Raw genomic sequence first — 27,987 nt, forward strand, 5'->3', positions numbered from 1 at the left:
CTCACTGGCGTCCTAGCATTATATACTACCCCTACTGCTAAAGTCCTGATTAATGGTACTCCCTCAGAATCATTCTCCATTCGAAATGGAACACGACAGGGTTGCCCCCTTTCCTCTCAGATATTTGCTCTAATAATCAAACCCCTGGCTTCCCAAATTAGATCTAACCCTAGCATACAGGCGGTCAAGGTGGGTAATATGAACTCTAAGATCTCACTCTTTGTAGATGATATCCTCCTGTCACTTACTTAACCAGGGATCTCCCTACCCAACCTATATGGTATCCTCCAGAGCTACAGTGATGTCTCTGGATATAAGATAAACTACACCAAATCAGAGGCCATGCTGCTTCACATCTCCCCTCGGGATACAGAGCTCCTCCGGACTAACTTTAATTTCAAATGGCAGAATAGGAAGATCAAGTACCTGGGTGTTTTCTTCACATCTCGTTACGACCTCCTCTTTCGTGAGAATTTCCTGCCCCTTATCTCCAGGACGCAATCCGACCTGATCTTCTGGTACCGCCTTATTATTTCATGGCTGAGCAGGATCATAGCTGTTAAAATTAATATACTCCCCAAATGGCTGTACCTTTTCCAAAACCTACCAGTAGCTTCCCTGTTTCCTTCCTCGACAACATCCAGAAGCCACTCACCTGCTTTATTTGGAATCATAGACCTCCAAGAATTTAAGCCAATATCTTAAAACGACCAATCCCTGTAGGGGAAGAGGCCTTTCCGACCTCAAATTATACTATTTGGCCTCCCATCTTTTGCAAATTGTTGCCTCATACGCTCCCTCTGTCTCCACTGCATGGCTCAATATACAGAGTGAGTCAAAAGTCGCAGTACACCCTTTTACTTCAAAAACTCGACAGGAATTGGGCCGATTGGCCGATTTCAAGATGGCGCCCATGTTTGGTACATACCGTAAAAGATAGACCACGTCACCCATACCTTACTGGAGTATTCAGGTTTCGCAATTCCTATATACATTTTTGAAATAAAAGGGTGTACTGCGACTTTTGACTCACCCTGTAGAATCGGTCTACATAACCCTGCCCAATCTCACTTTTCTCTGGGGCGTATCACCCGCTCGTCATCCCCCTGCCGTTAAATTACTCCCTTCTATCAAATTTGACGCCACGCTCTGGGACTCCAACTCCTCCAAACTAAAACTCTCAACTGCGATATCTCCTTTAAACGCCATCTGGCACAATTCGGTGTTCTCTCCTGAATCTGCCTCTACGACCCACCGTAACTGGTCTCGTGCAGGTTTTAAATTTCCAGTGGATTTTTACAAACAAGGCTGCTGGCTTTCGCTAGCAGATCTCCAGCTCCAATCCCCATCCCAAATTCTCAGTCCCTTTGAATTCTTCCAAATTAATCATTTCTTGAGATCTCTACCACCAACGTATGTTCTTAAGGATCTCACCCCCTTTGAATCTCTTTGTAGACGACATCCCTTGGACAAGGGCATGATTTCTCAGATATATAATATTCTTCTCACTTCTGCCCTTCCCTCTCCAAATCCTCATGAAGACAAGGGGGAAAAAGGCCTCCCCCGGATGAAGAACCTTTGAAGGACATGAGACTGGGATAGCTAAATGCTCTATATCAACTAAACTCAAGGAAACTTCCTACAAAATTTATTACTATTGGTATTACACCTCCACAAGACTCCATAGAATGTTTCCCTCTTCCTTGCCCTCGCCCTACAGTTGGCGGGACTGTGTCCGCAGGGTTACGATTCTTCATATTTGGTGGTCCTGCCCGATGATCACCTCCTTCCATAGTCTCCTAAATACCCTATTTGAAGCCCCATACTGAAAGATCCTTGGGTATTCCTTTTATGTTACCCTCCTCAAGACCTGGACAAATTCTCCAAGAAATTAACTGTCCAAATCCTGAAAAGAGCCAAATCACTCATAGCCCTTAATTGGAAAAATACCTCACCTCCGTCCCTTTTGGCTCTCAAAAGGCAGATTTGGCATGTGGCATTTGGCCGCCACATGCCAAATTACATACTACCTCCATGATAGAGACCATGCCTTCAATCCAGTATGGGTACCATGGCTTGGCATGAAACACGCCTGTCACGGTCGTCTGAATTTCTTGATCCGACTCGGGAGCCTTGGGACTAGCTGGAGCAGGAGTGAAACAGAACTTAGCAGCCTGGATGAACTTCTTGCTCATGCTCTTGCTGATTGTAGAATATAGCAGGGGAATTAGCAGTCTGGAAATGTAGACAGGAACAGTGCACTAGTAATGCAGACAGGAACACTGCACTTAGGAATGCAGACAGGAACACTGGAGCCAAGAACTATCCTCTGGAGAGAAGTGTGTTGTTCTGGCAATGAACAGATCACAGCAGCAGGTTTAAATAGGGTGTCCCAAACAACTATTGGCTGATCAGTTCATGTGATCACAGCTGCAGAATCTGGTTGGTCTGGAATGATCACCTGACTGCATCCAAGATGGCCGCGCCCATGCAGCAGAACAAACAGTATGTGTTTGTTTACAAACGGAGGTGTGGAGGATGGGAATGCTGCAGACGGCCAGAAGGGACCCAGGTAGCCGTGATATGACAGCGGCGGATGAGGTAAGTGTGGCTAAGATCCCGATTTGTGACAGTACCCCCTCCCTTACGAGTGGCCACTGGACACTTAGATTGGGGTTTAGTTGGAAACTTGCGGTGAAATTTTCTGATGAGAGATGGAGCATGGACATCAGAAGCTTTGATCCAGGCTCTCTCTTCTGGACCATAGCCCTTCCAGTCGACTAGATATTGTAAGGTCTTATGTCGAAACCGAGAGTCCAAGATCTCTTTAATTTCATATTCGTCACCATGTTCAGTCTGCACTTCAGGAGAAACCAGTTTGGGTGTATAAAACCGATTTAGCACCAGTGGTTTTAAGAGAGAAATATGGAAGGAGTTGGGTACCTTGAGGTAAGATGGTAAGTGTAATTTGTAGGACACTGGATTGATGACCCGGGAGATGTTAAACGGTCCAATAAAGCGGGGAGCGAATTTCATAGATGGAACTCTGAGGCGTAGATTGCGAGTAGACAGCCATACTCTGTCTCCCGGTTTCAAGCTTGGAATGGCTCGTCGCTTTTTGTCGGCCTGAATTTTGTAGCGTTGGGACGCTTTAAGTAGAGATTCCCGTACTTGGCGCCAGTGGCCTGCAAAATTCTTTAGGAAAACTTCAGAGGCAGGTACTGAGGCTGTAGGAAGTGGAGTAAACAAGGGTACCCTGGGGTGTAGGCCATAGACCGTATGAAATGGAGTGGAAGCAGAAGATTCGTGATAATGATTATTATGAGCAAATTCTGCCCAAGGAAGCAGATCTACCCAGTCGTCTTGAGAAGAAGATATGTACAAACGGAGAAATGTTTCAAGGTCCTGATTGACTCTTTCCGTTTGATCGTTGGACTGTGGATGATAGGCCGAAGAGAAGTTTAGTTTGATCTGTAGTGCTTGGCATAAGGATCTCCAGAATTTCGCCACAAACTGAACTCCTCTATCTGAGACGATTTCTTCAGGACACCCATGCAAACGGAAGATCTCCTTTATAAATTGCTGAGCCAGTATAGGTGCTGATGGGAGGCCACGGAGAGGAACAAAATGCGCCATTTTAGAGAATCGGTCAACGATGACCCAGATGGTATTGAAATTATTAGAATTTGGCAAATCAGAAACACAGTCCATAGAAATATGGGTCCAGGGTTTGGTGGAATAGGCAGAGGCAAAAGTTGACCAGCTGAAGATTGTCTTGAACTTTTATGTTGGGCACAGCTGCCACATGCGGAAACAAATTGCTGAACATCCTGATGAAGAGTAGGCCACCAGTAGCTTCTCGATATGAAAGATTGAGTTTTGCGGATGCCCGCATGACCGGCAAATCTAGAACAATGTGCCCATTGGAGCAATTTTTTACGCAGATTCTCAGAAACAAAAGTTTTTCCCTGGGGAGGTGTATTGTCGGGTCTGCTGACTGCGATGCTGAGTGGGCTGATAATAGGCCGTGGATCCACAGTGATGGAATCTTCCTCTTTCACCATAGAACGTGACAGAGCATCGGCCTTGCGATTTTTGGAACCAGGACGGAAGGTGACATGGATATCAAATCGAGAAAAGAATAGTGCCCATCGGGCCTGTCGTGGATTCATGCACTGTGCAGTTTTAAGGTAGAGCAGATTCTTGTGATCCGTGTATATTGTGACAGGATAACGAGCTCCCTCAAGTAAATGCCTCCACTCTTCAAGCGCCAATTTGATGGCAAGCAGTTCTTTGTCCCCTATGGCATAATTTCGTTCAGCTGGTAAAAATTTCCTGGAGAAGAACCCGCAGGGATGCCATTGCTCATCAGCTGGTTTTTGGGAAAGAACTGCCCCTACTCCGACAGATGAGGCATCAACTTCCAAGTAGAATGGACAGGTTAAATCTGGTTGCCTGAGTATGGGAGCAGAAATAAATGCTTGTTTCAGAAGTTGAAAAGCTGTTTGGGCTTCTTCAGACCACTTGGCAGGATTAGCTCCTTTTCTGGTGAGGGCGGTGAGTGGTGCTACTACAGTAGAGTAGCCACGAATAAATTTTCGATAATAGTTCGCGAATCCCAGAAATAGCTGTACTGCCTTTAGTGTAGATGGTTGAGGCCAGTTAAGAATAGCTTGCACCTTCTCTGGGTCCATACGGAGACCAGTACCTGAGATGATATACCCCAAGAATGGGATGGATTCAACTTCGAAGGTGCATTTTTCAAGCTTGCAATACAGTTTATTCCTTCTGAGACGGCTGAGGACCTCTTTAACATGTCTGCGATGGGACTGGATATCAGAGGAGAAAACGAGGATATCGTCCAAATATACCACAATAGTATGGTACAGTAAGTCCCGAAAGATTTCATTTATGAAATTCTGAAAAACTGCTGGGGCATTGCTCAGACCGAATGGCATGACTAGATATTCGTAGTGCCCATCCCTGGTGTTAAAGGCGGTTTTCCATTCGTCGCCACGCCTAATGCGAATCAAAATGTAGGTCCCGCGGAGATCCAACTTTGTGAATATTTGGGCACCTTTGACTCTGTCAAATAACTCTGTGATTAGGGGCAGAGGATACCGGTTCTTGATGGTAATGTCATTGAGACCTCTGTAATCGATGCAGGGACGTAATCCACCATCCTTTTTCTTTACAAAAAAGAACCCGGCTCCTGCTGGTGAAGAGGATGGACGAATGAAACCCCTTTTCAAGTTCTCTTTTATATATTCAGACATAGAGTTTGTCTCAGGGATAGAAAGAGGGTAGACTCTGCCACGTGGTGCGGTTTTACCTGGAACTAGATCAATGGGACAGTCCCAATCCCGCTGAGGTGGTAGAGTTTCAGCAGCCTGCTTACTGAAAACGTCTGTGAACTCTTGGTAGGCAGAAGGAACTGTCAAAACTTCTTTATCAGAGGTGGAGCAATGTGGAAGAACACGTTGTAAACAGGACTCAAAACAAGTTGGAGCCCACGCCAAGATTTGTGGAGTCGACCAGTCGATATGGGGGTTATGCAATTGAAGCCATGGAAACCCGAGAACCACAGGACTAGTGGCTTCTGGGATGACCAAAAAGGTAAGGGATTCAGAATGCAGAACTCCTATTTGGAGAGTCACTGGAGAAGTCTGATGCGTAATGGTACCCCCTGGAATACGGCTACCATCAACCGCAGAGAGAAAGATGGTCACTGGAATTTTCACTAGTGGAATGGCTAGTTCAGCAGCTTATTTGGCAGACATGAAATTCCCAGCTGCTCCTGAATCCACCAGGGCTGAAATGTATTGGGAGTCTTGAGCGTGTTTCAGGGTGACTGGGATAATACAGTCCTTGCCTTGTGGGGAGCGAAGGGCCACTCCTAGGCTCACCTCCTCATAGTCAGCTAGGAGGGTATGTTTACCTGGTTTGCGAGGACAATAATGTAGCAGATGTCCGGAACTGGCACAGTATAAGCAAAGTTTCTCTCTAACTCGCCGTTGTCGCTCGGTGGGTGAAAGACGTGCTTTGCCTAGTTGCATGGGTCCTTCAGGGAAAGGAGACAATGCGCAGACCCGTTGAATAGGGAGGAACTTGGGGTGTTTCAGCCTCCTCTTTTCTAGAGCTCTCTCTCTGAACCGAATATCAACCCGATTGCAGATGGTAATCAATTGGTCTAGCATTGTAGGTAAATCCCGAGATGCTAATACATCTTTAATGTGGTCAGACAGGCCCTGCCAGAAGACCGCAACAAGAGCATCGTTATTCCAAGACAGCTCAGAGGAAAGTGTTTGAAATTGAACGGCATACTGGCCCACGGTCTGCTGCCCTTGCCGAAGCCGCAGGATATCTAAAGCGGCTGATGCTGTTCTTTCAGGCTCGTCGAATATTCTGCGGAAGGTAGACAGGAAGCTATCAATATCAGATAAAATTGGGTCAGATTTTTCCCAGAGCGGTGATGCCCATGCCAGAGCTTGCCCTGATAGTAGCGAAACAATATAAGCAGTTTTGGTACGTGCAGTAGGGAAATTCCCGGGTTGTAATTCAAAGTGTATACTACACTGGTTGAGAAACCCGCGGCAATTCTTCGGATCGCCATTGTATTTAGCTGGCGTGGGAAGATGGAGTCCGGATGAAGTGGGTAGGGAAGCAGGTATTACTGGCTCAGGCGGAGTATGGGATGGTTGACTGCGGAATAACTGCAAGGTATCCATACGTGTAGAAACATCCTGCAGCAATCTCAAAATTTGCCCCTGGTTAGTTTCTTGTCTCTCAATGCGTCCAGCTAATATTTGGACAGAGTCCTCCCTCGGGGTATGTTCCCCTAGCGGATCCATTGGGCCAGAACAAACTGTCACGGTCGTCTGAATTTCTTGATCCGATTCGGGACCCTTGGGACTAGCTGGAGCAGGAGTGAAACAGGCATGTTGGTGTCAGTAGCTGAGAGGGGGTACTGGCACTGAATTGCTGTTTGGAGGCTTCTGGGGTACCTCTTTGGTAAGTTGGCTCTCAATTTAAAAACACATATGTATGGCCCAAATATATGGGACTCTCATTGTTTAGAGTAGGACCATCCTATTAGCAAAAGCGCCTTGGCGTGGCGGATGGCTTAAACATACATTTGCAAATGTGTGCAACAAAGACTTTTGCATTTTTATCTACAGTAGAAATGGCAGATCTGTTGCTGGCTATAGCAGTGTGCTGGGGAAAAAAATGTTGTGTGTTTGTTCCTTGCAGGATAACCCCACCCTTTCAAGCACCTGTTATGGCCTATAGACATAGAGTTTGTCTCAGGGATAGAAAGAGGGTAGACTCTGCCACGTGGTGCGGTTTTACCTGGAACTAGATCAATGGGACAGTCCCAATCCCGCTGAGGTGGTAGAGTTTCAGCAGCCTGCTTACTGAAAACGTCTGTGAACTCTTGGTAGGCAGAAGGAACTGTCAAAACTTCTTTATCAGAGGTGGAGCAATGTGGAAGAACACGTTGTAAACAGGACTCGAAACAAGTTGGAGCCCACGCCAAGATTTGTGGAGTCGACCAGTCGATATGGGGGTTATGCAATTGAAGCCATGGAAACCCGAGAACCACAGGACTAGTGGCTTCTGGGATGACCAAAAAGGTAAGGGATTCAGAATGCAGAACTCCTATTTGGAGAGTCACTGGAGAAGTCTGATGCGTAATGGTACCCCCTGGAATACGGCTACCATCAACCGCAGAGAGAAAGATGGTCACTGGAATTTTCACTAGTGGAATGGCTAGTTCAGCAGCTTATTTGGCAGACATGAAATTCCCAGCTGCTCCTGAATCCACCAGGGCTGAAATGTATTGGGAGTCTTGAGCGTGTTTCAGGGTGACTGGGATAATACAGTCCTTGCCTTGTGGGGAGCGAAGGGCCACTCCTAGGCTCACCTCCTCATAGTCAGCTAGGAGGGTATGTTTACCTGGTTTGCGAGGACAATAATGTAGCAGATGTCCGGAACTGGCACAGTATAAGCAAAGTTTCTCTCTAACTCGCCGTTGTCGCTCGGTGGGTGAAAGACGTGCTTTGCCTAGTTGCATGGGTCCTTCAGGGAAAGGAGACAATGCGCAGACCCATTGAATAGGGAGGAACTTGGGGTGTTTCAGCCTCCTCTTTTCTAGAGCTCTCTCTCTGAACCGAATATCAACCCGATTGCAGATGGTAATCAATTGGTCTAGCATTGTAGGTAAATCCCGAGATGCTAATACATCTTTAATGTGGTCAGACAGGCCCTGCCAGAAGACCGCAACAAGAGCATCGTTATTCCAAGACAGCTCAGAGGAAAGTGTTTGAAATTGAACGGCATACTGGCCCACGGTCTGCTGCCCTTGCCGAAGCCGCAGGATATCTAAAGCGGCTGACGCTGTTCTTTCAGGCTCGTCGAATATTCTGCGGAAGGTAGACAGGAAGCTATCAATATCAGATAAAATTGGGTCAGATTTTTCCCAGAGCGGTGATGCCCATGCCAGAGCTTGCCCTGATAGTAGCGAAACAATATAAGCAGTTTTGGTACGTGCAGTAGGGAAATTCCCGGGTTGTAATTCAAAGTGTATACTACACTGGTTGAGAAACCCGCGGAAATTCTTCGGATCGCCATTGTAATTAGCTGGTGTGGGAAGATGGAGTCCGGATGAAGTGGGTAGGGAAGCAGGTATTACTGGCTCAGGCGGAGTATGGGATGGTTGACTGCGGAATAACTGCAAGGTATCCATACGTGTAGAAACATCCTGCAGCAATCTCAAAATTTGCCCCTGGTTAGTTTCTTGTCTCTCAATGCGTCCAGCTAATATTTGGACAGAGTCCTCCCTCGGGGTATGTTCCCCTAGCGGATCCATTGGGCCAGAACAAACTGTCACGGTCGTCTGAATTTCTTGATCCGATTCGGGACCCTTGGGACTAGCTGGAGCAGGAGTGAAACAGGCATGTTGGTGTCAGTAGCTGAGAGGGGGTACTGGCACTGAATTGCTGTTTGGAGGCTTCTGGGGTACCTCTTTGGTAAGTTGGCTCTCAATTTAAAAACACATATGTATGGCCCAAATATATGGGACTCTCATTGTTTAGAGTAGGACCATCCTATTAGCAAAAGCGCCTTGGCGTGGCGGATGGCTTAAACATACATTTGCAAATGTGTGCAACAAAGATTTTTGCATTTTTATCTACAGTAGAAATGGCAGATCTGTTGCTGGCTATAGCAGTGTGCTGGGGAAAAAAATGTTGTGTGTTTGTTCCTTGCAGGATAACCCCACCCTTTCAAGCACCTGTTATGGCCTATAAATTGATTTGAGCAGCTTCCACTTTTGTATGTGAAACAGAACTTAGCAGCCTGGATGAACTTCTTGCTCATGCTCTTGCTGATTGTAGAATATAGCAGGGGAATTAGCAGTCTGGAAATGTAGACAGGAACAGTGCACTAGTAATGCAGACAGGAACACTGCACTTAGGAATGCAGACAGGAACACTGGAGCCAAGAACTATCCTCTGGAGAGAAGTGTGTTGTTCTGGCAATGAACAGATCACAGCAGCAGGTTTAAATAGGGTGTCCCAAACAACTATTGTCTGATCAGTTCATGTGATCACAGCTGCAGAATCTGGTTGGTCTGGAATGATCACCTGACTGCATCCAAGATGGCCGCGCCCATGCAGCAGAACAAACAGTATGTGTTTGTTTACAAACGGAGGTGTGGAGGATGGGAATGCTGCAGACGGCCAGAAGGGACCCAGGTAGCCGTGATATGACAGCGGCGGATGAGGTAAGTGCGGCTAAGATCCCGATTTGTGACAACGCCTTTCCCCCTCAACCCACCGCTTCCTCCGACCTGACCCATGTGCGGTGACCATAACCCCTTCTGACATGCTCCCCCCTCCCTGCTATAGTCTCAACTTACCCTAATTACCCTCTGAATATTTACAGTGCCTATCTTCGTAGACCTTAAATAGCCCCAAAGTCCTCCCCTATGAGGAATGGATGGGAATTCATCTCAACTCTCAGGAGATTAACCCTTTCATCAGATGTGGCAGTATCTCACTATGCCATAGTATGCATTATGGAATATTACACTTAGGGGCATATTCAATTACGATCCGATCCGCGGTAACGCGCGTTACCGCGGAAAATGCGCAGCACGGCCGTTAATACGGTACTGCATTAACGCCGATTTTCGTACGCAGCCCTATGGGCTGCGAACGAAAATCCACGTTAATGCGGTACCGCGGATTAGATTTGCGGCCATTCTGGCGCGATCCCGCGGATCGGGATCGTAATTGAATATGCCCCTTAGTGTCCACTTTAATAGTATACTTTTATAAAACTGGCTAGGATCCCCTTTTGCTCCAGAACAGATTGGATTCCATGGCATGGATTCAACAAGGTGCTGGAAATATTCTCTAGCGATGCTGGTCCATGTTGACATGATAGCATCACACAGTATTCACTGTGTGAATATGCACACGGTGCATATTCATGATACAAATCTCCCATCTGCCATATCCCAAAGGTGCTTTATTGGATTGACATCTGTCAAGGCCTTTTGAGTACACTGAACTCATAATCACGTTCATGGAACCAGCTGGAGATGTGTGCTTTGTCACATGGCGCATTATCCTATGGTAGTAACTATAAAAATATGGGTAGACTGTTGCGATAAAACAAAGCAAGTTCTCAGCAACAATACTCCAGTAGAAAGAGGCATTTAAGATTGGTCAGACCATGCAACATCCCACTGTAGCCTTAGTTTCCTGTTCTTAGTTGACAATAGAGGAACCAAGTGGGATCTTCTGCTGCTATAGTTGATCCACTTCAGGGTTCAATGTGCTCTGCATTCAGAGATGCTCTTCTGCACACCACTGTTGTTATATAAGGATATTTGAGTTACTGTCACCTTGCTGTTAGCTTGAACCAGTCTGGCAATTCTCCTATGACCTCTCTCATTAACAAGAAATGTTCTCCCACAGAACTCCTGCTCACTAGTTGTTTTTAATTTTGCAAACCATTCTCTGTAATCTCTAGAGGCTGTTGTGCCTGAAAATACTAGGAGAGCAGCAATTTCTGAGATACGTAAACCACCACTGGACTTGTTTCATGGTTCTATCTTGGGTAAATAGTTCCTAAAAATATGCTTCTGCCCCACAGTGCAACTGAAAGATGAAAGATGCTGTTCAATAAAAGTATAGGAAACCTGATTTCCGCCAGCTCAGGACTGGTGCAAAAATGAATTGGTTTTGCAGCGTGGACATAGATGTGCACCACCTGTACAGCATTGAATGCCTCAGAAAATGCTGTATCTAATTTTAATAAACATTCTCTGTGAAGTGGAATCTAATGTTTGCAGTTCTCCGTAAAACAAGGTGCACTAATGTGACCCATACAGTGAATGGAAAGCCCTCACTCCACCTAACTCTTCCTATCACTGGTGTCAGGCGCCGCCCCCGTGCTGTGTCTGTCGCATAGGGATAGACGCCTGCTACTGCCGCTGAGCACTCGGCTGCTAGGCAAGCGAGCACACTTCCGTGTCGGCGGTCACGCGTTCCGTTGCTAAGCAACGGAACGCTTCCCAGTAGTTCCGGCGGTGGTGTTCAGCGTCACCACCGCCGCTGATTGGAGTTAGTGCTATATAAGGATCACTCTGGCACTAGGAGAGTGCCAGAGTATTAGGTCCCACCTAGCTCCAGCGTTCCTGTGCATTCCTTTAGTGACTCCTGTGAATTACCCGGATTGTTCCTGACCACTCTTCTTCTGTGCTCCTTGTGTATTGAACCCGGCTTGTTGACCATTCTCTCCTGCGCTTCTGACACCTGACCTGGCTATTCTTGACTACGATATTGGATTCTCCCTGTGGCATATCCTGACTTTTGGTTCTGACCCGGCTATTCCTGACTACGATATTGGACTCTTCCTGTGGCATATCCTGATTCTCTCGGTTCTGACCCAGCCTGCCTGACACCGTTTCCATCCTACCGCTTCACTGGTTGCTCCCTCTGAGGACCGCGACCTGCGTGTCTCCTGCAGCTAAGACCATACTTCCTTGCGGTGGTTCCTGGCGAAGACCTGGGACACGTTAGACTCCGCGCCTCTTTGGTGAGTAGTGCCAAAACCAGTAAGCAGAATATTCTGAGTTTGTGACAACTGGGGTAAACCTGCTCCTTCCCACAAATGCCTCCATCTTGCTCTGTAAAACATCGCACTTTGATGGCAACCCAGATGTCCTTGCACATTTGAGGTGCACAACAAGTTCAAAGATGAATTTGAGCTGTGCTTTGACCAGTTTGCACTTTATAAATAAAGATTGTTGATTTTTTTTCAGGCTAGATCTGTTCTCATACCAAACATTGATATTTTATCAATTATTTACGGTGTAAGTTTGCAGCTACTACTTTTACAGCAAAATAAATGCATAAAGCATAGTAAGAAACAATACATTGACACAATTCTATATAAATTATATGTACTTAGCATGCGCCAGAATTTTTATGACAAACAATCTGAGAGCTTACAAAAATGAGTCCTAGTAGGGATACTGTCAGCACTCATATGGTTAAAAAATTATAATTTTATTAAGAACAACATGTCTACATGCCAAATGAAAAGAGCTTCCTGTGAAGAATTTAAACAATACATCCCCCATGTCCTGAACTCCCAGCGGGAGCTTGTGCATTTCCTCATGTTCTTTATCAGCCCTAAAATAAGCAGAAAGAGGCAGTGCCTGTACACACCTTTTCCACATGATAATTAAGTCCTGCCTTGTATGAGAAAAGAAACAAAAAATATTACGAGACAATGTGAGGGGGATGTCACAAGGAACCATGAAGCCCATCGGAGCTGCCGCCTTGGTCTTATCTTGCATAAGCCTGCTCACAGGTAATTCATATTAATTTACATATAGCTGTCTCAGTATAATGCCGTGCTTCTCTTACCACTTTTGAGTTTTAAGTTGTTAAAGTATGCTCGGACCCCCATTACTTGCAGGTTACAAAGTTAGGTCTTTTTTTTTAATTTAATGTTTTTTTTTTAAATGTTATAGATTGTTTATGTGTGACGTGACCAATTGACAGTTAACGACACTATCTATATACATAGGGGGGTAAATTTATCAAGCAGATGGTTTGAAAGAGTGGAAATGATGCCTAGAGCAACCAATCAGATTCTAGCTGTCAATTTGTAGAATGTACTAAATAAATGATAACTAGAATCTGATTGGTTGCTAAGGGCAACATCTCCACTTTTTTAAACCCGCAGCTTGAGGAAATTTACCCCTGGTTTAGTTCTGACAAATATTCTGGTGGCAGAACAATTATTATTTTTCAATAATTTAATCTATATCCATTGCACACAACCAGCTACAGATACAAATGTAGCAAATCTTGGTGTAATTCTTTTAGAACATGGTGACCCAAAGTACCCGTCATTCACTCTCACCATGTTGCTCTATAGTGTGACAGGTGCCATGTCTCTGGGGGATTCCCCATGTCTCGAGATTGTAAACTCTCACTAACAGGGCCCTCTCTGCCCTCTGTCTCATGTATATACCTCCTCCATCAACCTTGTATGTCCTTGTTCTGTTTCTGCTTCAATGTATGATTTGTTTTTCTGTTTTGTATGATTTGTAATACCAACAGTCCAGCGCTGCTGAGTTTTGTGGTGCCTTATATATAAACAATAATTATGATGGTGTACAGTATACAGAAATAAAACAAGTGGATCATTATGTGTTATATTTATATTTTGTTGTAAAAAATTTCGACTCTCGACTATGCACAGTGACATATTTCTATATTTTTTATCTATGAACTTTGAGTGCAACCTTGCCATTGCTTATATATATATATATATATATATATATATATATAGCTTCAGATATTGATCTCTCTCTCTCTCTCTCTCTCTCTCTCTCTCTCTCTCTCTCTCTCTCTATCTCTCTCTCTCTCTCTCTCTATATATATATATATATATATATATATATATATATATATATATAGAAATATGGCATGGTTGCACTGAAGCTTCATAGATAAAAAATATATAAATATGTCTCTGGTCACTATGCATAGTCAAAAATAGGCTGCCTAGGATTTCTAAATGGAAGCGGACCAGTACCAGCAAGTCACATATTCTTTGAGTATTTATTGAAACACCCAAAAAGAAAACTACTGACAACGGTTAACAATCCCAAATATCTTTTCCATCTTAATAAAGATTTTCATCACCGTTTTCAATCAATTAAGTCCAGTTTGTGTGGTTTTAAACATAGGTTTCTACCCTGTAAAATGGCAAGTTTAGGGATTAGTCATTTGTGAACTTTTATTTTAGGAGTTAAATGTGCAAAATAGTAAATTTTCACAATTATATCCACTATACTATGTATAATCATTTGCTAGATACACTTTCTAGCAGACTATATCTAGTGCTTAGCAGTCATGCAGACACACCGGGCCTGATTCACTAAGAAACGTAAATCCCGAATTATGCCATATTTTGTGTAAAATTGTTCTGTGCAGAAACAGACTATACGCCAGTGACGCAAGTGCATGCAAATCACTTTGAGTGCAAAGTACACTTCCGACAGCCTATGGTTTCAAGGGCAGAACGGGGTAGAGAAAGGCATATGCACGTCAGTTATGTACAGGCTGAGCACACGCACACCCGTCCGATTCAAGCTCTCTCCATCTCTCTTCTACTTGATTTATAGCTGTATCTTTTGCAACAGCTACAGGGCAGGTATAAGTGCCGATTGATAGTGATGACGGTCACATATGCATGCTTTAACATGTGCTTGCAATTAAGAGGACATGGGAAATTTATTGTATGTACAGCAGGCATTAATAACATCATAATAAATGTATTTAATGGTAAAAAAAAAGATAAGTTTATTAACAGGTGTTTGTGTTTTAATAATATTTTTTTCCACTGCGCGTTCTGGTGAGACGTTCTACATACATATACATTGTGCGTATGCTTCAGTGTGTTTTTTATCTGTCTACATACTGCAAGTGTCATGTAGGCAGAGAGAACTTACAAATGTAAGAACTGCTTGTACTTGAATATGGGCGCACATGTGTGCAATTTCCATTCAATTTTCAAAAATATTAATAGTGCTCATTTTGCGTTCCTTAATGAATCAGGTCCTCCATGTTCAGTGGGCCAGGTGTATTAAGTCTACCTTATTCCAATCAACATACCTCAGACTTGATGGCTTCAGGTTTAAACTGACGCTGCCAGATTGCGTTGGGAGGATGTAGACAGAAGACAGCATTAAAACAAGTGCAGCTCTAAGAGGAAGATTATTTTATTCATACATACATGACAGTTACATGTTGAGGGCTGGTTTTTCCATGACAGTCCTTTATTTGTTTGTTTTATTTTTAAGTTAGGAGCAAGTCCCGCTAAAAGTTGCGAATTGGTACCTGGAAAAATCATGCTGTGATCCAAGGTGCAAATGCATTTTTGTTTGTATGCTGGGAAGATACCAGCAGATTTGCACGCAGCTCGCAAATACTGGGCAGCTTTATTTTTACTCTGCGGCTTAGAGGTGAGCTAGTACGCGCCACCTCCCAATTCTAAATCTATCTGCACATTTCAAATGTGCACACATTCCCTTGTCCACAACACAACATGCTTTAAAATATACAATATTGTCAGTATAAATTGTTGAGTTATAAAAACGTCAATATTGTCTTCAGAAATGTCCATGTTTGGCTAATTCACTTATTTAGCTGTAACAGATACAGAAAAGTTGAAAAAATACATTCATAAAAGGTCATTGACAAAGTGCATCTGATGCACATGGCAATATCCCTTGGTGTTGTACCACTGTGTCCCAATGGTCCGCTGAGCGCTCTTTCAGCTTCTTCCACAAATTGGAACTGTGCATCAAAGTGCAGAGGAGCTGAAAATTATTTAGAGACACACTGCACAAGAGTGTGCACCTTTTCTATCATTACAATCATCTTGCTCTACAAAATCAAATCTCATTTCTGTAGTTCTCCACTGAATGAGCGTCCCCATACCGTACTTTATTAGGAACACCTTCATTTCCCCCCTCTGTCTGTGCAAACTGCTGCTTTTACGCAAATTTGTTCAACTTGTTCCATTTACCTATGCGTCCTAGGTGAACTTGCAAAAAAATCAAGTCTCTGTATTCAGCATGATCATGGTGAAAATAAAATATACTGGGCACATAGCTACTTTGAGCAGATGGATAGCACTACAAGTGCCCATGTAGCACAAAAGTGAAAGCCTTCTCCAGAACCAGAAGAGGTAGGACAGTCAAAGCACAGTCAGCTGACTGTTTTAAGATTTTCTACAGTGACTAGTTTTATGTCTCTGCCCTTCACTCTCTCTCCTTGTTCCAACAGTGATGCACCACTGGTAACTGCATAGAAATGCCAGTTGCCAATGACTGCTTTATTGTTGTTGGTTGATAATATAATGTGAGTATATGGGTACCTTGATATCTTGACGGACACCAGAATTATGGTACAGTGCGATTTTATTTTGGAGGTCGACAGATCAGAGATATACAGCATGAGACCCCAGATTTTAGCTAACTGAAATAACAGACAAACATCAACTTAACTATATCTCCCCAGCAGTTTGGAACACTGGTCTAGTGGAACAGTAATCATCTTATTGCCAGTCTTGTGCTACTATCCCTTAAAAAACTATACTCTAATCTAACTTAACTAACTTGTACCTGACCTAATTAAACACTAATGTCATATGCTAACTAACAACATAACCAATGTTATAACAATACTGACCTAACTAATCTATCTATACTATACCTGCTTAATAAAATAAACTATGTACACAGCAATCTCAAGGTATTCCCTTCACAATAATGTTGCTTTACAATAGCCATACACATTTTTTCAAGCTACACATACAATTGTTAGTATCAAGTGTTCAAGTGTTCCACACACCTCTTAGATTGTTAGCTCATTTCTTCTTTCTGTAATATGTCAATATTTTTTAAGTAGAATATAATTATACCAATATATCAACTATACTGGGTTAATTGAAATGTCAAAGCAGTTAATGAGCATGGATTAACTAATAAAATATTTACACAATTGAAAGACCCTATAGCCCTAGACTAGAGATGAGTAAAACTGCACTAATTGAGTTTTGCAGTGGAAGAGGCAATTTTGCAAAGGTAGAAAGCTCTGATGATACAATATTCGAGTTTTGCTTCACCATTCTGTGGAAAGATGCTGGGGAAGGACTGATTACATTTAAGGCCAAATTTCACAAGTAAATCATGTAAAATGCAGAAAGGGTGAATATTCCAGGACCAGTTTTTGTTGCTCATCTCTAACCTAGACTATTGCCACACAGAATTAGTGATCATAGTCAATTTAGTGTAAAGAGTCTAGGGAAGATGATGCAGCATGGTTTACGATTTAGCCTTGTCCATTTAAGGGTTCTGGTCTCTGAAGATTGGTTTCTGGCCAGAATAATTGTACCAATGTTTATGGTCTATATCTTGAGTACAATTATCAGTGGCTGGTTTTTTTTCCACGCAAAGTCCCAAAAGTTTGAGTATGTAAAATTTGATAGAAATGTATTATAACCACGTCCATAGCCCTACCCATGGGCCAGGGGTTGAGGTGGCCTAAACTGTTGTCTGTGAGGTATAGACCGAGTAGCTGTTGATCTTTTGACATATTTTTTGCATAATCTTGCATTGTTTTTTCCTATGCTGGCACGCATTCACTAATCAAACTAACATCTATGCTGCCTGTCCCCTTAGTCCCTTGTCTGGGATGATCCTCTACACCATCAAACAGAGCAAGGCTGGGCTGACACAATTATGAATATTTAGTACCTGCCCATCGAAGATCCAGATAGTGGTGCTGCCACTATATAATAATAATAATACATAATCTGTACATAAAAAGTAAAATAGATCCAAGAATAAAGAGACAGTACCATGATTAAAACAATATAGCTGTCAGGTCCCTGCTTTTCCTCCCCCATGCAGGGACGATCGCCTCTGGGCTGTCCTGATGCGTCTGGTCGCATAACAACCAGACGCGTCTCTTCCAGTAGTATGGCGCATGTGCATCCTGTTGCTAGGCAACTCTATTCTGAATCCTGACAGCGTCCTTTGACATCCCACCACCATTAATTAGCGCCTTAGCCTCCTCTATATAAAGCACACTTTAGCACCATTAGGGTGCCCAACTAATAGGTCCCACCTGACTCCAGTGCTACCCTGCTCCTTAGAGTACTGATCTGCTTGTTTATTTGGATTCTAACCCAGCTTGCCTGACCTCCCATTGCATATTGCTTCTGCCTGTTTTATTGGATTCTTACCTGGACTGCCTGACCTCCTGCTTCTGCCTGATATTGGATTCTGACCCTGCTTGTCTTGACCTTCCCTGGCTTCTGTTTGGCTTGTTACTTTCCTGGTATTGACCTCTGTCTTCCTTGTGACCTCTCTCTGGTAATTCCCTCTGAGCTGTTCATCCCGACTCAGCTTTACCTGGACTGTTGACTACGATTCTTTATCTGCTTCGTTGGAAGCTGTTTTGGAGTACCACGACCTGCGCATCCTTTGCGGCTAAATCCAAACTTTTTTGCGGGGGGTCTCTGGAGATGACCAGGAGCACATTAGACTCCACACCTCCAAATTCAGCTGCATAGATCCCAGCAAGTAGGCACCATCCAGTGTTAGCCTCATGACAATAGCAGTAAAAAGAGGGCTCACTAAAAATAACATAATTTTCTGCAATGTATAAATGATTTTACATTGACATTTGTAAAGTAATGTTGCTGTTTTGCATGACACATTCCATTTAATTATTCAGGGTCCTCTCTTTATAACAAGAGCATAAACCACAGGTAAAGTCTAGTGTTATAATGAAAGTGCCATTAAAGAGGCAGACATAAAGTGGAACTAATGCAGTTTATTGCACTTTAGTGCAGGAAAAACTCCTTAAGCCAAAGTGGTATTATAAAGGAGCTTGGTGTAAACAAGTAGCATTGCACTATTTTTGCTTAGTTAATGAATTACAAATAGTATTGTTGTTTTCATTGTGAACTATTCTTCAGGGATTTTAACTGCTTTGGCAGTTAGTTGTCCATTCAAAATCGTATCTATTTATATAAACCAACTCGTTCAAAAAATGAATAATGTAAATAACTGTTTAAAGGGGCTTAAAGATGCTTAGAGAATTGATCAGCTTTTATTTAATCAGAGAATATTGTATGTGTAGCCATAGAATAAAAAAACCTGACAATAAAGACTGCCTTTATATCTTGTTGGTATTAAAGGACACATATTTCAGATTACCTTTCCTTCCATTGTTAGTACATGAATCTCTGTTGAAAGAAAATCTCTTAAGGACTGCCAATTCTCTAAACTGGCATACATTTTCCTCCTTTCATCTTGTTGTGTGATTCACAAACAATATGAAATGGAACAAAACACAATCATGTATGTAACAAGAAAAGCTGTTTTGTAAGGAAGGATAAAAAAGGCACACCTTACTATAGGAGTTATTTTACTAACAATTGCTAGGCTACAGATAACACCAGTAGAAGTAAGACTGCAGATCCATCCTTGTTAGAAATGAGTCAAGTTTAGGCAAAATTTTACAGGAATTGAGAATGGCAGCGGTAGAGGCTGCTTTGCAGAGGTGTGATGTATCGCTAATACCATCTTCAAATTTCACTTTTGCTTCCCCATTCCATGGAATGCCAGTCTGCATTGTATTTGTAAATTAACAATATATGAATAACCATGGGATAATATTAAATTCATTCTACTGTGTGGTTAGGTTGGGATAGTACTCGAAACAGTAAAGGTCAAATTAAACTGGTAAAATGTGCAACATTTTGAAGCCAAATATGGAGTGTGGTTGAATGTTACATAGAACAGTGATGAAAATGTCCTTCACCTCTATTTATTTGTAAAGGACATCCCTATAATACAGTCCTGCAATAAGACTTTTTTTCTGTCATTCTACAATTTTGCAATGAGTCTAGAGATTGAAGGCTAAAAACAATAATTTATAAAATTAAACAGCGACTGAGATCATCATAATCATCATCGGGTATTCGTACCAGTTTCTGACCACCTGCAAACGCTTTTCCAGATGTAAATGCGTCTTTTTCCCTGTCTAGATCTGTTCACAACTGTGCAATCATTTACTTATCTTACATTAGAACACCCCAGCTATCTAGCAGTGGCTGAGTCACGTAAAGCTGCATGGATGCACATGTGTGCGTCCAGTGTTCTGGGCACGTGCAGTAGAAAACCAACTAAAATACTCCAACAGGCGTGGTACTCACTCTGTATCAACTCCATAGAATACATGTTTATCGACAGTTCACATTTCCAAAGGGTGCATCCAGTGAAGTGTGTTCTCTGACTAGGTAATCTCTTCTCCCACAATGCTAAGCCAAAATCCTAGTTATTTGCTGTCTTAAAATAGAGCAGTGCTGTGTATGCTGAATAATGTATTCACCAAGGACCTGATTTATCAAGGCACCTACCTGCTGATTTTGAGCATATCGCACTCAAAATCACTCTGCGCATGCCCAGAACCGGGAGATATATCCATGAACACAGCTCTGCCCGCTCCATCTTTGAACGCAAAGGAAACTTATTATAACATATGATTTTGTGGAGTGAACGGGGCGGGGATGGGGAGTTTTGCCATTGTCAGACTACTGCAGGGGTGTGCCAAATTTGTTTTTCTGCCATATCTCTTGCTCCAGCTAAAGGGCTACTGTCAGTCCTGATCAGTAGTGATAACAATCTCGAATGCATGCTATAACATGTGTTTGCAATCAGGAGCAACTATATAAATGTATTTTAGGCTCAGTAGGCATTAGACATCAGTAGTTCTAATAAACTTAGTTTATGGAAAATAAAATAAAATAAAAACACTTTTTTAAAAAACTGTTTCATCATTAATGCCTATATTTTTAACATGTGACATTAATTCAATATTTCTTTCTTCTGTGCATTCTTTAACAAATTTATAATCCACATAGGTATTCGTACGTATCCTGCAGCATCTTGTACAATAGAGCACAGCAGACCTAAACCCGATTTTAACAGTTCACATATCATGAGATCTGTGCTTTGATTAATTTGGGAGTGTGCAAAGCCTAAATATGTGCGATTAATACTATACGCAGGTTGCACTCAGTATGAGTGCCTTTATGAATCAGGCCTCTAGTGTTTATAACAAGGATACTGCTACATCCACAGCCTGATGTCATATTACCCTTTGCCATATTTTGACCTTTCTCTCTATGATTTTTCCAAGCTAAAGTCATTTGGAGACAACTGGGGCAGACAATATGATCTGTATTTGGTTAAAATGCATCATCGTGAATGTGCTTAACAACTAATGGTTAATTGGTTATCGCACCATAAAGGCAAATTTTAGACAAACTGTTCAACTTATTTCTAGAATCCTGAAACGCCCCAAATATACAGAATTACTAAAATAGCTTTGCTAATCTGTAGTTATTATAAAGGAAGCCAGAGCCTAGACAGAAAAAACCTTCTAGCATTCAGTGAGATGCCATAACTATTCAGCCGCCCCAATGTAAATAAAACCTTTCCTGTCACAGGATGATGTTATGTAAACTTAAATAAGAACTGCATGTATTTAAAGTAGCGGTGTGTGAGTTCAACAGGCTTTTGTTTGTTCCTATACATTATTGTGAGCAAAATATGTCCTTACACATATAGCAATATAGTATTTACAGCAATAAAGGAATTGAGAAGAAATTATTTACAGTGTTTTTGTTTGAAAGAGTTATACTTACTGGACCTCATTTAGAGTCGGACGCAAAGTCCGCTTTAGGCGTGTCCAACAAAAAAACACTACCACGCATGTGCAGAAAGCACCAAATCCACCTGCATCTTGGACGCAATTAACACTTGCAACAGGTTGCGGCTCACTACGAGAGAATGGGAGAAACACGGAATTGTGAAGGCGTGACCATGTAAGTACATCCTAGTCGCAGTGTGGCGCAGACACAACACACGTCAAAACAGGGCTAAAGCTGTGCGGCAGGAATTAGGTGGCGCAAGCGTTGGCTAGCTGCAGGAACTGCTCGCATCTCGATTGGGTATTAAGAGTGGGATGCAACTGGGGTTGCTTGCCACTCATTATACCCTACCAAGCTGCGGCACACTCCCACTCCTACACTTCTTAAACGGACTTTGCGTCCGACTCTAAATGAGGTCCACTATGTGACTCTGTGTTTTATATTGTGAGTAAATAATTTACGCCAAACCTCTCTTTTTCTCAATTGTATAGTATCATCAAGTACTTCTGGAGTAACCTCTGCAAGTTCACAACCAACAAACCAAGGTATTTGCTTATGCTTAATATCTATTATCATTATATGAAAATGAATACTATGTTGTTATATGAATCAAACTAATTACAATACTACTTATTTGATTAAACTGGGCCTATCTGTAGCGGATACGGGAGGCCTGATGTAAATATATACATGATGATGATGACACCAACAGCACCATCTAGCTGCTTCTGATACGTTGGTACCTCCAGCTGATAGTACATCATTCATTGGCATTGTAGCTATCTTATATATAAAATTAATTGGTCTGTTTGTTTGTTTGACTATCCAGTTATGCATTTGGACACCCCTGGACCTATTGGGATGAAACAAGCACAAGGGGGTCCAGTTAGATCCTGGCCAGGTTTTAAGGGGGTTAGGGTCCTGGTCAGACCTCCCGTTGGTGTACTCTGGGCAGAACTTTGACCCGGGGAGCCTCTTCTGAGCCTACAATCCGACACATCTGCACTGATTAGGATGAAACCAACATGATGTGGTCCAGTTGGATCCTGGTCAGGTTTTAGGTGGGGTTAGGGTCCCAGTTGGACATCCTGTTGGTGGACGCTGGGCAGAACTTTGACACAGGGAACCTGTTTTGAGCCTTTGACTGGATGAATTTGGATTAAATCTTGACTACTAATTATTTTTAAAACGTTGACAGCTACATCCAGCTCATTGATAACTTTATAACTTGAAGATTTAAACCTGGGCAACGCCGGATACTTCAGCTAGTATTATGTCAGTACAGATTTATATTTCGTCATTTTCATTGAACTACTGCAGGAAAGAGTATTCCCATTGAATTTATAAAGTGGTAAACAACAGATGTTGGGGTGTTTATGTTTAGTTTCTTTTAATATGGAAAAGGCAACTTTTGCTTTGTTGATAGCACTGTAAAGACACTATTCTTTCACGTACCTGACACTATTGTAGCACTTCTGACACCTTCTGATACTGACACCCCGCAGACATCAGGCACAGACAACTTCAAATTAAACGGTACTTTATTGTATCGTCACAATAAAGAGCAATAGTTCTACAGGATGACACCAGTAAACAATTCACGTTGTTTACACTCCTGTCGACCCTAAACACAGTCCAGCTCTCTACTGACTGGCCAGCTCTTCCAGCATCAGTCACAAACACAATTGTCCAACCCAGGTTTTACATACACAAGTCTCCTACCCTCGATCTAATTACCTCATTAGACCACCTGTGTGTGTAGACTAGGAGTTTGTCTGTGTGCGGAATTAATTCTGTATGTAGCCTTCCCTTGCAGACTTCCCTGGACCTCACCTATCCCTATGCATGAAAGGTGGGACAAATAGGCCTCTTTGCTACACTATATTACAATATGTTGTGTACAAATAGGGTAATGTGTTTTTTTGCATTTATAACTAAAACTGCATATCTATGCTACTGTATGTTGGGGTGTAAGTAAATGCATTTCTACACCTGACATAGATATACTGCTGTGTTTTGAGTTGTACATATATTGTGATATATGCAATTGAACAATGTACATGTATATGTGCATCAGGTGCAACTGTAAAAATGTATTTTATGCTCAGTAGCCATTAAGATCACACTAACAAATGTATTTTGTGGAAAAAAATATGTACAAAAACATTTTTTTTCTCTTTTTCTCAATTGTACAGTATCATCAAGTACTACCACTAGTGCACCTTCTGCAAGTTCACAATCAACAACGCAAGGTATTTGCTTACGGTTAATATTTTTCATTTTCTATTACTATAATATGAATAATGAACATATAGCATGCGCTATGTTGTTATGTGAATCAAACTAATTTAGTTACTACTTAATCAAATAAACTGCTCCCTTAAGGGAAAAAGTTGCTTCATTAAACCCTTCAAGTCTGCTGGAAGTTTACAACTCTATGGCCATACCCATTGTTATGCTGTATCTGTTTTGCTGGGAAGTATTTTAAATTTTTTATACAGCCCATGCAAGCTTTATATTGTTTTTATGGACATCTACGGGTTTCTTTTTTAAACACTTTAAAAAAGATAGCTTTAATCTTTATTTATTTAGATTTGGGGTGTAAATATATGCTTTTCCATACTACAGATGCGTGTAAAATTGCTTCTCCTAACACCTTCAAAAGTAGAATGGGGACTGACAACGATAAGTTGAGAACAGTGATGCCATGTATGCATAAGTGTAGCTGGAGATTCAACCTAATGAGACTTGAACGCATCCTCAGATATGTTTCTTAGTAGGCCTAACTTTTGAGGGTACCTCCTGATGCAGAGACGTGATGATGATGATGATGACACTAGTTGCACTATTTAGCCTCATCTTTCCAGCTGATTGACGTTGCAGACAATTTATGTCCATCTATTTGGATTTCATATTTATCATTTTCATTTGTACTAGAGTGGGTAAGAAGATTCCCATTGGATTTATAAAATGGTAAAGAACAGATGTGGGAGTGTTTGTATTTAACTACATTTAATATGGAAAACATGACTTACATTTGTTAAGAACACTGTGAACACAGACACTTTATTACAATATATTGTGTACAAATAGGGTAATGTAATTTTGCATTTATAACTAACACTGCATCGCTACGCTTTCATGGGGTGTAAGTTTATGCATTTGTGTTCCAGACACAGACATACTGCTGTGTTTTGAGTTGGAAGTTCTTGTGATACTTGTAATTAAACACACATGCAAGGACACATTTTTTGCAATAGTATTTCCATGTATGTTTACAGCACAAAATGCGTCAAACTCTAAATGAGGTCTTATGTTTATTAGCCAAGTAAAAATAGACAAAAATCAAGAAACAATGTACTTTTTCATAATGTTCCCATGGTTATATTTAAAAAGCAGTGAAATTCCAAAGCAGCCTGAAACGTCTTTGTTTAGTGCTCCTGAGAATACATATACTAAATATGTGAACATATAAGTAAGGTCTTAGGGAGCTATAGCAGCAAATGCAGTAATATATTAATAATTGCCATGTAATGTTCAGGCAAACAAAATCCAACACAAATCTCAATGTTGTGCTCATAATTTCAGCTATATATCTGCCTTGATAGATGGTGTACAGACCTCGGTATAAATGTAATACTATCCATCTATGACACTTATCTAACAGTCAAGTAGGATCAGTGTAAATTTGGTGTACATGCAAATATAAATAACACAAATCTGTACAGTCTAAAATAGATCACATATAAATAAATTCAGATAAACAAATTGATCTTATGTGATTTATAGCAACTTAATTAATAAGTGGTAATCAATACAAATTCCATATAAAATAGCAAAGTTCACATTAATTTACTTCCTCAGATTAGTGTCCACATACTGCTGGGCTCCAAGTACAGAGGTATACATCCACAGATATTTATGATTAGTGGGGCATTCAGCATGGAAGAATATGGCTACAACCATAATGGGAATTATTGGGATTTTTAATGGGACTTTTCTATTTTATATGGAATTTGTATATATTATCACATGGGTAGGAAATTATTTATGGGCATATCTGGAAAAATCTGCCTTTTGGTCAAGCTTCTTCTTCCAATATTCAAGCAAATATACTAATGTACCAAAATTCATGATTACTGCCTAATTATGATATTTAGGAAAATAATATTAATGTGGCCCTAATCCTTCACAAAAATACATGTTGTTGTTGATAACATGTGAAATTCACTGTGTATAAGTAAACAAAGAGTTATTGAATGTTGAGGTATGCTTCAGTTTCCTGCTTTTGTCTTCTAGCTTGCATGTTTATGTAGAGATGCCTGGGGTTACAGAAGGTCAATCCATGGTTTATGGCCATAGATGCTAAAAGATGTGGAAATTAATTTGGGTACAAAGAACAATAGTTTTGGTCCTTTCAAGGACAGTGATAAAATACATCAAAACAGGGCAGCACGGTGGCGTAGCGGTTAGCACTTCTGCCTCACAGCACTGGGGTCATGAGTTCAATTCCCGACCATGGCCTCATCTGTGTGGAGTTTGTATGTTCTCCCTGTGTTTGCGTGGGTTTCCTCTGGGTGCTCCAGTTTCCTCCCACACGCCAAAAACATACTAGTAGGTTAAATGGCTGCTATCAAAATTGACCCTAGTCTCTCTCTGTCTGTGTGTCTATATTAGGGAATTTAGACTGTAAGCTCCAATGGGGCAAGGACTGATGTGAATGAGTTCTCTGTACAGCACTGCGGAATTAGTGGCGCTATATAAATAAATGGTGATGATGATGATGATCAAAACAATACTTTTCATAATCTATATTAGTGGATGCCACTGTACAGATGTGTAACCAGTGGAAGCAGCCACATAAAATATGTTTTTGATAGATATCAGCCTCATAAGGAAGCTATAGAGATAATGTTTCTCCTCAAGGAACCCATATCACATAATCCTGTTTACTATGCATATGTGTAGAATTTCATTTCTAGTTTAGTGGACTTATTATCATATCTCTGTTATGTTCCTGAACAAGAATAGTTGTAATATTTATAAAACTCATTACTAGAAATGTTTTAACAAAGTACAATAAAATATTGATAAAATAGATTATCATACCAGTATCCCTCCCTTTCTATTGTCACAGGGTGGTCAGGATAAAAACGAAAATGGTTTAAAAAGTGCTGAAATAATCTTAGAAATTCTCTGTTTGTTTTTCTATTGATAAATTATCCATACCTTCAAGCCTTTCAAGTGTGCAATGATAATTTCTGTTTTTATACCTGTTTATTTTAAGAAAACTGTTTTGTACTTATTATTTCTGTAGATCAGTTTGTTATCACAATTTCTATAATTGTGACTCTGTAATATTTAAATCCATTAAATAATGTCCTGTTTGTGTTCTTAAAGAATTCTCATGTCATATAGGCTTGGTTTTTATACTATATTTGTGCAGGGAATTGTTTGGTTTACTGTAACGCTAATTAAATTAGGTCTTGATTTGGTATCAGCAAATAGTAACTGGAGTCTTCCAAAGATGGTCATCTCTTGAACTAAATCTTAGAGGTAGCAAAACTGAGGGCCTGAATCATTAAGGAGAGCAAAGCAAAAAAAAAGGAGTAACTATGCACCTTGACAAAACCATGTTGGATTGGAGGGGAGGTAAATTTAAAATGTGGGAACAGATTTATAGTTGGGGTAGAGCATGTCCTAGATCAACTTTAAAGTTCAATGTAAAAAGAAAGCTGTCAAGTATTTGTGTGCTAAATGAAAATGCAGCCAGTATTTTCCTTATATGCAAAATAATTAACTAATTTGCACCCCTTGCATAGCTAAATGGTTTGTCCAGGATCAAATTTACTCCTTTTGTTTGCCTTGCTCTCCTTAATGGCTCAGGCCCTGAGTGTTTAATAGTGAGGAGAAAATATAATTTGGAGAACTTTTGGTAGTTTTTAGACTAGAGAGCAGGTGATTTTGTTTTGATTAAACCTTTCACACTCACATTCCATGCATGCCAAGGTGGGATTTGTTATGATAAATTCAATGAATCCCCTTTGTATCTCTACACCTAGATAGCTAATGGCACTAATGACAAATACAGAAAATGTGTTTTGGAGCTTCCACTGTGTTGCAGTTAGCATGTTAATGTGAGAAAATAAGGGGGGGAAATCA

General features: G+C 41.3%; 1 protein-coding gene across 1 annotated transcript in view; it reads left to right on the top strand.

The window, feature by feature from the left end:
• The first annotated feature begins 12,711 nt into the window (after window positions 1-12,711).
• The window catches only part of EMCN (endomucin), an 85,606-nt gene continuing 70,330 nt past the window's right edge, over window positions 12,712-27,987 (top strand). The window contains exons 1-3 of the mRNA XM_075201182.1: window positions 12,712-12,888; window positions 22,317-22,370; window positions 24,021-24,077. Coding sequence (XP_075057283.1) covers window positions 12,819-12,888; window positions 22,317-22,370; window positions 24,021-24,077 — 181 coding nt within the window. The 5' untranslated portion in view covers window positions 12,712-12,818. The remainder of the gene's footprint in view (window positions 12,889-22,316; window positions 22,371-24,020; window positions 24,078-27,987) is intronic.

Source organism: Mixophyes fleayi, chromosome 1 (genome assembly GCF_038048845.1).
Source record: "Mixophyes fleayi isolate aMixFle1 chromosome 1, aMixFle1.hap1, whole genome shotgun sequence".
NCBI lineage: Eukaryota > Metazoa > Chordata > Amphibia > Anura > Limnodynastidae > Mixophyes > Mixophyes fleayi.